The 11,939-nt window shown below is 39.2% G+C and overlaps 1 protein-coding gene across 1 annotated transcript in view; it reads right to left on the reverse strand.

Moving 5' to 3' along the window:
- The window catches only part of l3mbtl3 (L3MBTL histone methyl-lysine binding protein 3), a 69,681-nt gene extending 59,892 nt beyond the window's left edge, over positions 1-9,789 (reverse strand). Inside the window, exons 1-4 of the mRNA XM_056481304.1 lie at positions 9,674-9,789; positions 5,449-5,568; positions 5,158-5,269; positions 679-826 (exon numbers count right to left, since the gene is read on the reverse strand). Of these exons, the coding sequence (XP_056337279.1) occupies positions 679-826; positions 5,158-5,269; positions 5,449-5,550 (362 nt within the window). The 5' untranslated portion in view covers positions 5,551-5,568; positions 9,674-9,789. The remainder of the gene's footprint in view (positions 1-678; positions 827-5,157; positions 5,270-5,448; positions 5,569-9,673) is intronic.
- Positions 9,790-11,939: the final 2,150 nt, after the last annotated feature.

The raw sequence follows: 11,939 nt of genomic DNA on the forward strand, positions 1-11,939 counted from the left end.
CACCAAACTTAGTACTTAAGTAGATTATACTTAAATTGTTCAGTAAGTAAATTGTACTAAGTTTGGTGAACTGAACAATTAAAGTATAGTCTACAAAACCGGCAAGTTAATAAACTTAAATATGCAAGTTTTGGGAGACTCCATTACTCAATTAAATTGAGGCAACAGGTTTACTCAGTTAATTTAATTCAGTTAACTTACGGTTTTCAGTGTGTGTAATAATTATACGCTATGAAAAAATGTTTAAATAAATTTTAAACAAAAAATAAGTAGCCATTTTTTCACATTACGATGAATAATTATACCTGAAGCCATTTGTTTTCTGATTTAAAAAAAGACCTTGCACTTAAAATGTTGCACTGTTAGAATTTTACAGTCAAGAATACATTTGTGAAAATGACCTATCTTTATTTCAAAGGATTAATTATGATTTTGAGCTCACTACACTTGAAATCTTAAGTTTATACATTTTCATGGTATTATTTATACATTATCAAGTGATAGGACCAAAATGCTCAATTTTAAGTTGTTCAGTCAACTTTACTTAATTGTTTAAGTAAAGACAACATTAGGGTTTACAGTGCATACATCTTGCCTATGATTGAAACAGGTTAATGTATTGCTGTGATTTGTCCTTAAATAAACAAGAAGAGAGCAAATGATGAGTGTAGGACTCACTCTTGCTCCTGCTGCAGACAGCGTTCGCTGCAGTGAAGGCCATCAGGCAGGAAGTCCACCGCAGAGCCCTTCCTGTTACAGCGCACACACACCAGGCCACGCTGAGCCCAAGGAGAATCCTGCTTTAAGACTGACCCTTCAGAGAGAGCTGAGAGAAAACAGACAGTTAAGCCTAGTTTACACTACGTGAAGTTTCACAAACTAATTTCGAGAGGAGCACGTGATATGATTGACTGCAGCTGGCCACCCATCTACATTCATTAGTTAGCCAATCAAATTAATCCAAACGCACTATAAGTAGCCTAGCTAGAACTACTCTCTTATCTTCGTTTTCCGAAGAAACCCCTCATCCACCCCTTCTCCTCCTTTACCACAGGGAGCTCTCGAGAACCACCTGATCTCGTACTCCCCTCACATGCTCTATGGACCAGGCGGTAGCCCTGGGCTCAACTATCTCCGAGCTCAGGGTTCTCTCCCTGGACAGCATGCCAAACCTGCTAACAGCTGTCAAACAATATCTAAGTGTGAACTCTTGAAACTCTCGTTTCAGCCTAGTTCACCCTACAGGATTTTAAGCCTGATTCGAGCCTGATTTGGAAGTTAACGAGTTCGCCGACAGATCGGGCTGTGATCGGGAAAAAATCTGCAGGTGTTCCGCGCTCTGCAGTCTTATGTGCGAACTACTGAACAACGCATCAAAGAGGCTCGCTGACTCGACACGAACACCTCGCAGACACAGATCCAGTCTCTAGCATGCTGAATATTCCAGAGCAGTCGGCGGACTCATCCCCACGTGTGGTCAGATGTAGTGACGAGCTGCAGCCAATGAGAGCATATCAGCATTAGCTGAATGGCCGTGTGCTCAGGAGCTCAACAGAAACGTCTGTGATTGGCCAGAATGGGCATCGATGCACTCGCTTCATTCTGTGTTAACACAGACACGAGAGTAGGCTATATTAACAGTGGAACTAGCATTCTGTAACTATTAGAATTACCACACTGCTCATGTTCTCATATAAGACGTCATATTGTCACTTTATATTTACAATCAAAACTTCTATTGAGATATTAAAATTAAGCTCTGAATGTCTGTCATCATATTTAATGACACCATTACCCTGAAAATATGATCTTTTTTTTGATAATACAGCCTATAAATATGTAGTGAAGATACTAGAACATGCAAAGCTCTGGAGCTCGCTTTCATTTTCACTTTCAAACAGGAGCTATTCACACAGAATATGCTGTTATGAAAGATATATCTGAAGTAAATTTATGTTTTTGCTATCAGAAGGTTATGTTTATGTTAGCAGGAAGTTGCTGGGGGAAAAAAAGCGTGCATATTTAAAGTCACAGCGAAAAGTAGCACCCATGCATGCAGTCATTTTGACCAATGTGGTAATTAAAGGTAGAAATGCTCAGTTCTTTACTGTTTTGTAATTTAAAAATGAACAATGTTAGAAAGAAACACACAGATATTTAGGAAACCTCAGGGTGTTAGAGATATGTTTTATCTCAAAGAGTTATTAAATTACAAAAACTAAAAACTCTCTGTGTATTATTCCACTTGAGCCTTGCAGATGAGCGACTGATCCGCTGATGCATCAGCTGACTGACGATGTTTTTAAATGCTCCCTTGAAAGCTTGAAACACTGTCAATGATGTCATCAGCACACAAGCAGCCAATGGTGTTCAGCTTTTTCTGAAGACTCCTCCCTCAAAATTTCATTGGCTGTGGTTTAGTAGCTTGACTGAGCTGTTGGCGAATGAGTTGTTGTCAGATCATGTAGTGTGTGACCCCCCGAGGTGTCGGCGATGCTTCAGCGAGCCTCTTTGATGCGTTGTTCAGTAGTTCACACATAAAGACTGCTGAGCGCCGAGCGCCTGCAGATTTCTTCCTGATCACAGCCCGATCTATCGGCGAGCTCATTAACAAATCGGGCTCAAATCAGGCTTAAAATCCTGTAGTGTGAATTAGGCTTTAGGGGAAAATAATCCTTATTTGTCTTGTCACAGTTTGACTACTTCATAACATACAGTAGTGGGTTATAAATAAAGCCGCTACTGTAAAAATGTCTGTGATTTTGATGGTAAAAGAACTGTAAAAATCTGGACATTTGAAGTCAAAAGTATTCGTCCTCCTTTAAAAAAAATTTTTCTTTTTCAATTATTTCCCAAATGATGTTAAACAGATTCAGGAATTTTTCATTTTTTGTGTTGTTTAATTTTTTTTTTACTATTTTAAGGTCAATATTATTAGCCCCATATATGAGCTATATATGTTTGGATTGTCCACAGAACAAAGCATTGTTATACAATGAGTTGCCTATTAATTACCCTAAATTTACCAAAAGTAACCTAGTTACGCCTTTAAATGTCACTTTAAGCTGAATACTAGTATCTTGATTAATATCCAGTAACATATTATATACTGTCATGTTGGCAAATATAACAGAAATCAGTTATTATTAGAAATGAGTTAGTGATACTAATGTTTAGAAATGAGTTGAAAAACAATCTTCAGTTGAGCAATAGCAGATCTTCACTAAGAAGGTTACTATTAACATATTATTGCACTTTAAGCACACTTTAAGCACACTTTACAATAAAGTTCTGTATGTTAAAGTGTTTGTTCACCCAAAAATGAACATTTTGTCATTAATTACTCAAAATGCCCTTGCTGTCTATGAGGGAGCTCTCAGGTTTATTCTAAAATATCTTCATTTGTATTCTGATGGTCAGCAAAAATCTCAGCAAAAAGGGGGTTTGGAAGGGTATGAGCTAAACTAAAATACTATAGTAAATTACAGTGGATACTACAGTGTTTTGAACCATTCTATAGTAAAGTACTTGAATTAATTTGTTGTGTGATTCTTTAGTTGCTATGGTAACAACTCTGCTAATTTACATGTTGTGCTGATTCTATAGTTGCTATGGTAACACAACAACTATACTAATTTATCTGGTATGGTAATTTATAGTTGCTATGGTAACAACAACTATACCAAAAAATCTGTTATGGTAATTCTATAGTTGCTATGGTAACAACTCTGCTAATTTACATGTTGTGCTGATTCTATAGTTGCTATGGTAACACCTACTATACTAATTAATCTGTTATAGTGATTCTATAGTTGCTATGGTAACAAAACAACTATACTAATGAATATGCAATAGTGATTTTATAGTTGCTATGGTCACAAAACAACTGTACTAATGAATATGTTATGGTGATTCAATAGTTGCTATGGTAACAACTATACTAATGAATATGTTATGGTGATTCAATAGTTGTTATGGTAACAACAACAATAATAATAAATATGTTATGGTGATTGTATAGTTGCTATGGTAACAACTTTACTAATAAGTATGTTGCATGTAATAAGTAGATTCTATAGTTGCTATGGTAACAACAACTTAACTAACTAATCTGTTATAATGTTTGAGGAGTTGCTATGGTAACAACAACTATAATAATAAATATGTTATGGTAATTCAATAGCTGCTATGGTAACACAACAACTATGCTAATAAATCTGTTATGGTGATTCTATAGTTGCTATGGTAACAACTCTGCTAATTTACATGTCATGGTGTGGTTCTATAGTTGCTATGGTAACAACTATACAAAAAAATTGTTGAGGTGATTCTATAGTTACTATAGTAACACAACAACTATACTAATAAATAAGTTATGGTGATTCTACAGTTGCTCCAGTAACACAACAACTATATTAATCAATCTGCTGTGGTGATTCTACAGTTGCTACGGCAACACAACTACATTAATCAATCTCCTGTGATGATTCTACAGTTGCTATGGTAACACAACAACTATACTAATTAATCTGTTGTGGTGATTCTACAGTTGTTAAGGTAACACAACAGCTGCAGTACTATATATATAATACACCACAGTTTACTGTAGTAAAAACTAAAGTAAACTACAGTATTTATTCCGGTTTATAAGCTCACTATAGTCAATACTACAGTATGCTGCAGCATTCACTAACAAAGAGTTGCAAATACTATATATACAGCATAATACACTTTAATATAGTATGGTTTAAAACACTAGTATTTAATACAAATTACTATAGTATTTTTTCAGGTCGGCAGGGTGAGTTATTAACTAACCCTTTAATATATTTAATAACATATATTTAATAACATAAGGATGAACAATACTTGTACAGCATTTATTAAGCAAAGTTCAGAATTATTACTAAAGTTGTGCGTGTTGAGTTATCAGTTAATGAGTTAACCAGAACTAACAAATCTACACTTTATATTTATTGAGGAAAATCTGACTTCATTTGGACTCATTATTTCTGAAAACAAGACAACATTTTTTGCTTGTCTAGAAAATGCTTCTTCATTTAAGAATATTTAGACATTTGGACTAGAAACAAGACAAAAGCTCTACATAAGTAAGTGTGTTTTGCATTGTGTGTGTGTGTGTTATAGTGTGTTCACCCTCTTGTGCGGTTGGGACGCTCCATGTGGTGGTGGCGTGAGCTTTTTTGCCCCTCTCCTCCTCCATCTCTTCCGTTATGACCTCCAGCACCCCAAACTCGTTCACCCGGAACTGAAACACACACACACACACACACACACACACATCAGAGATGCACACAATATAGTTATAAGCTCCGCATGGTCCTAAAAGCAGATTGTGGCACCGTCGTTTGATCAGTGAGTGTGCAGAGATATGTTACAGATGTAACGTGTGTTAATGTATTAAAAGGTGTGTGTTTCCCCGCTAACCTTGAGCTCACTGCCAGGCAGAGTCCCCACCCCGTCCTTCCAGTCCATCGCCCCGTACACGTCAAACTCTGGAGCGGCTGCACTCGCACCTGACGACTCCATCACACACGCACCATCAGCCTGAAACACACACACACACAACAGCAGATCCATTAACAACTACACACACACACCATCAGCCTAAACACACACACACACACACACACACACACACACATACACAACAGCAATTCCACTAACAACTACACACACACACACCAGAACCATTAGCAGCTACACACACATGCGCACGCATGCACACACACACCATCAGCCTGAAACACACACACAACAACAGTTCCATTAACAACTACACACACACACACACACGCACACACACACACACACACACACACACACCAAAACCATTAGCAGCTACATACATGCGCACGCATGCACACACACACCATCAGCCTGAAATACACACAGAACAGCAGTTCCATTAACAACTACACACACACACCAGAACCATCAGCAGCTACACACACGCACGCACACACATACACCATTACCTGAAACACACACACACACACACACCAGCAGAACCATTAACTAAACACACACCATCAGCAGAACCATCAATAACTACACACACAGACCATCAGCCTGAAACACACACACACACAACAGCAGTTCCACTAACAACTACACACACACACACACCAGAACCATCAGCAGCTACACACACACACACACACACACACACGCACACACACACACACACACACACACACACACACACACACACACACACACACACACACAATCAGCCTGAAACACACACACACACACACACACACACAACAGCAGTTCCATTAGCAGCTACACACACACACACACATACACCGACAACATCAACCGGAAACACACAAACACACAACAGCAGTTCCATTAACAACCACACACACACACACACACCAGCAGAACCATTAACTAAACACACACCATCAGCAGAACCATCAATAACTACACACACAGACCATCAGCCTGAAACACACACACACACAACAGCAGCTCCACTAACAACTACACACACACACACACACACACCAGAACCATCAGCAGCTACACACACACACACACACACACACACACACACACACACACACACACACACACACTCAGCCTGAAACACACACACACACACACACACACACACAACAGCAGTTCCATTAGCAGCTACACACACACACACACATACACCGACAACATCAACCGGAAACACACAAACACACAACAGCAGTTCCATTAACAACCACACACACACACACACACCAGAAGAACCATCAGCAGCTACACACACACGCACACACAGACACCATCAACCTGAAACACACACAAACACAACAGCAGTTCCATTAACAACTACACACACACACACACACACACACACACACACACACACACACACACACACACACACACACACCAGAAGAACCATCAGCAGCTACACACACACACAGACTAATAATTTTAGGGGGCTAATAATATTGACCTTAAAATAGGTTTCAAAATATTTAAATCTGCTTTTATTCTAGCTAAAATAAAACTAATAAGACTTTCTCCAGAAGACAAAATATTACTGGAAATACTGTGAAAATTTCTTGCTCTGTTAAACATCATTTGGGAAATATTTATTAAAAATAAATCATTTTTTTGAATAATTGTGATTACAATTATTTCCCATAATCGAGCAGTCCTATTGTGTGGTGTGTTTATGTAGGTCTGTGTAGTGTGTTTAATCTGTGTGGTGTGTTTAGTGTGTGTGAGTCTGTGTGCGTGTCTTTGTGTCTCTGTATATGTGTGAGTGTCTCTGTCAGTGTGTGTGTGTGCATGTGTATATCTGTCTGTGTTTGCGTGTGTCTTTGTGTGTGTGTCTGTCTGTCTGAGTGTACATCTCTCTCTCTCTCTCTGTGTGTGTGTGTATGTGTGTGTGTGGTTTGTGCATGTCTGTCTCTTTGTTTGTGTGTGTGTGTGTGTATACACATGCATGTGTGTCTCTGTCTGACTGTTTCTATGTGTGTGCGTCTGTTTATGTTTGTCTGTGTGGTGTGTTTAGTCTGTGTGCGTCTATGCATGTGTGTCTGTGTGGTGTGTTTAGTGTGTGTGAGTCTGTGTAGTGTGTGTGTGCGTGTCTATGTGTCTCTGTCAGTGTGTGTGTGTGCACGTGTATGTCTGCCTGTCTGTGTTTGCATCTGTCTGAGTGTACATCTCTTGCTCTCTCTCTGTGTGTGTGTGTGTGTGTGTGTGTGTGTGTGTGTGTGTGTGGTTTGAATGGTTTGTGTATGTCTGTCTGTCTGAGTGTACATCTCTGTGTCTGTGTGTGTATGGTTTGTGCATGTCTGTCTCTTTGTGTGTCTGTCTATTTGTGTGTGTGTGTGTGTGTGTGTACATGCGTGTCTGACTGATTGTCTCTGTGTGATGTGTTAAGTGTGTGTGTATCTATGAATGTGTGTCTGTGTGGTGTGTGTGTCTGTGTGTGTTTGTGTTTGCATGTGTACGGTTTGAATGGTTTGTGCTGTCTTTCTGTGCATGTGTGGTGTGCTTGGTGTGTGTCTGTGTAGTGTTTAATGTGTAGTGTGTTTAATGTGTGGTGTGCTTAGTGTGTGTCTGTGTAGTGTGTTTAATGTGTAGTGTGTTTAATGTGTGGTGTGCTTAGTGTGTGTCTGTGTAGTGTGTTTAATGTGTAGTGTGTTTAATGTGTGGTGTGCTTAGTGTGTGTCTGTGTAGTGTGTTTAATGTGTGGTGTGCTTAGTGTGTGTCTGTGTAGTGTGTTTAATGTGTAGTGTGTTTAATGTGTGGTGTGCTTAGTGTGTGTCTGTGTAGTGTGTTTAATGTGTAGTGTGTTTAATGTGTGGTGTGCTTAGTGTGTGTCTGTGTAGTGTGTTTAATGTGTAGTGTGTTTAATGTGTAGTGTGTTTAATGTGTGGTGTGCTTAGTGTGTGCGGTGTGTGTGTGTCCGCCGGCAGAGGCCGCTGTCGCCCTCTGATCATCCGCGCCGCTGCAAACTTTCAAGCTCCAGTTCAACAATGAAATCCAGAAATGTTCACAATATTCTCACACAATACAACATTCAGACAATTCACCAGAGTTTCAAACCAGTTTAACAATTAATTCTACAACCACTGTGATAAAACACAGGCTTTCACTGCTCCAGTTGGTGTTTATAGGTCTTTGCTATGCTATATAATTAAACTAAGTTCATTTTCTCCAAGAAAAAAAATAACAAAACCTACAAGCAAATGCTTCGCTATTATGTGTGACGCACAAGATGCTGACAATAACCCTCGTAAGTTTTTTTTATCTAATAATTTAAATTAAATTTACACACAACCATGGTTATGATAACAATAAAATACATGCTAATATTCCACCAGCAATACTGCAGCAATGATGTTTTCCCCAGAAACAAGCTTATCTGACGGATATCTGACACGCAGCTCTATTGTATTGAAATAGTTTACAGTTAATGCGGTGAAATGATTCAGCTCGACGTTCAGCCACTGTGGAGTATTATTACCCCCAACAAAAAAAAATCGACGACCACGAGCTGACATGACCACATCAGAGACTAAACCGTGTCAGATACTAAAACACTTTTCTTTTATGTGTTTTAAAGGCAGTTTCTCAAAATGGCGGAGCAGGAATTATATTGACTATATAATATTGAAACACACGCAGGCCCGGCGGATCGCGGCGTTATTGCTGATCAATGACATTTAAAAGTGAATGATTGAGCTGATCTCGGAGCTGATCGACACGGGTTTTGTTTCGCACGATCAGTTCCTGCTGTTTCCAGCACACATGAGCCAAAGCTCTGCTGCTGCTCTGCATTATTCTACACACACTCGCTAAATAACAGCAGCTTTATTCGTGCCGTCAGCCGCACATCAACATTTTGAGCCTTTCTGTCGACTGCGTCTGTTTTGAGCTTCATTCATTCGCGTTGTTCTTCATTTCATACTCTCTCTCTCTCTCTCTGTGTCTCTCTCTCTTCCTGCTGCTCATATTATTGATGACACGTCCAGGCGTTTTCTACTTTATATCTAACTTTCATTATTATTCCGTCGCAACAAACACCCCCGCGAAAGTCGAACGCGGCGCGTAAAGCTTTATTTAAGAGTATAAAATGCTACGCGATCAGTTTATTCAAGCGTGCGATTGTTTTAATTTGTCTGTTTCTTACCCAAATTCTCCCACGAGTACTGAGAAATTGGCCAGGCGGACTCCAGTGCGCATGCGCAGAGCCGTCGCGCTTCACACTCGCCCGTCATGACAATATCGAAAGTTTTGCGCTGAAACAATTCGTGTGGATCTCGGTGATGTGGCGAATGATTACCGACACATCAAGCTCCTCTTTAACCTGTCCGTGACTCTTAAAACACGCCGTGACGCGCTCTGACGGCGGAAAACATCGCCATTACTGTTTTGATGCTAAAAATAAATTCCTACTCGCAGCCGAACCTCCCAAAATGTACAGAAACCTCTTAGTAAATACAAACTATCAAACTCTCGAGCACTGAGTGTGTTTTTAATACGCGACGATCGACAAATATGACGCAAACTAGCAAAGGCAGCCCGCATAGCAACGGAACACACTGTACACGAGTGTACTTGCTATACCGAGCTGTAAAACAACATAACTACATATTAAACAGCGAAACGTCTCTGAACTGTCACCTAGAAGACTAAAAGTCAAACTAAACTGCCTTAAACCTATATAAATCTTTCATATCAGTGCATACCAACACAATATTAAAAGCTAATAGCTAGTCCACTTGAAACTATTGATCTTGCTAAACTGTTTACATTTGTCTTTATCTTTATAACAGCGAATATTCTAACAACTTATTCAAGTGACATATAACCTGCTGAAGTATAGTTAGATATTAAAACGAGTGGACATGAATTTAAACGGTTTGAATGCACTTTATTAGCCTATAAATGTCACTGAATGTAGGGTACATGTGAATATTCACTTTTTATTGACATACAGGATCTGACAAATATATATTTCTGACACTTTTAATGTAAAAACACTTAGGCTACATATATATCTGGACAATTATTCAATTACAAACTAAATGTGATCGACAAATGTGACACAGACAAGCAAAGGCTGTCCGTATAGCAATAAAACACACTGTATACGACTGTACTTGCTATACCGAGCTGTTAAACAAAAGAACTACATACTACCCTGCTAAAAAAAAAACAGCTTTAACCAGCCTAGGCTGGTTGGCTGGTTTTAGCTGGTTGAGCAGCCTGGTTTTAGAGGGGTTTTGGCCATTTCCAGGCTGGTTTCCAGCCTGGTCATAGCTGGTCAGGCTGGAAAATGACCAGCTTAATCCAGCTAAAACCAGCTTGACCAGCCTGGTTTAAGCTGGACATAGCTGGTTTTGGCTGAACTCCCAGCCTGGCTAGGCTGGTCAAGCTGGTTTTAGCTGGTCATTTTCCAGCCTGACCAGCTAAGACCAGGCTGGAAATGGCTGGAAACCATGGCCAAAACACCTCTAAAACCAGGCTGGTCGACCAGCTAAAACCAGCCAACCAGCCTAGGCTAGTTTAAGCTGTTTTTTTCAGTAGGGAAACAGCAAAACGTCTCTAAACTATCACCTCAGGCCCACTGAGTCAAAGTAAACTGACTTAAACCTGACAAAATCCTTCATATCAAGCACAACAGAACATTAAAAGCTAATAGCTAGTTCATTTGACTGTTTACATTTGTCTTTATCTTTATTACAGCAAATATTCTAACAACTTATTCAAATGAAATATAACCTGCTGAAGTATCACTAGATATTTAAATGAGTGGACATTAAACTGTTTGAAAGCACTTTATTAGCCTATAAATGTCACTGAATGTAGGGTACATGTGAATATTCACTTTTTATTGACATACAGGATCTGACAAATATATATTTCTGACACTTTTAATGTAAAAACACTTAGGCTACATATATATCTGGAAAATCATTAAACTACAAACTAAATGTGATCGTGATGTGACAAATATGATACAAACAAGCAAAGGCTGCCCGCATAGCAACATAACTACACGACCGTACTATACAACGGAGCTGCAAAACTACAGAACTACATACTAAACCGCGAAACGTCTCTGAACTATCACCTAGACGACTAAAAGTTAAACTACACTGCCTTTAACCTAACTAAATCCTTCATATCAGTGCATATCCCTGCTGAAAAAAACAGCATATGCTGGTAAGGTATGTTTTTATGCTGGTTTTGCTGGTCTCAATGCTGGTTTTGCTGGTTTCAATGCTGGTCCTGCTGGTCTCAATGTTGGTCCAGCATTGAGACCAGCAAAACCAGCATTGAGACCAGCATACCAGCATCAAAACATACCTTACCAGCATATGCTGTTTTTTTCAGCAGGTTACCAACACAATATTAAAAGCTAATAGCTAGTCCACTTGAAACTATTGATC

This window comes from Danio aesculapii, chromosome 20 (assembly GCF_903798145.1).
Source record: "Danio aesculapii chromosome 20, fDanAes4.1, whole genome shotgun sequence".
Lineage (NCBI taxonomy): Eukaryota > Metazoa > Chordata > Actinopteri > Cypriniformes > Danionidae > Danio > Danio aesculapii.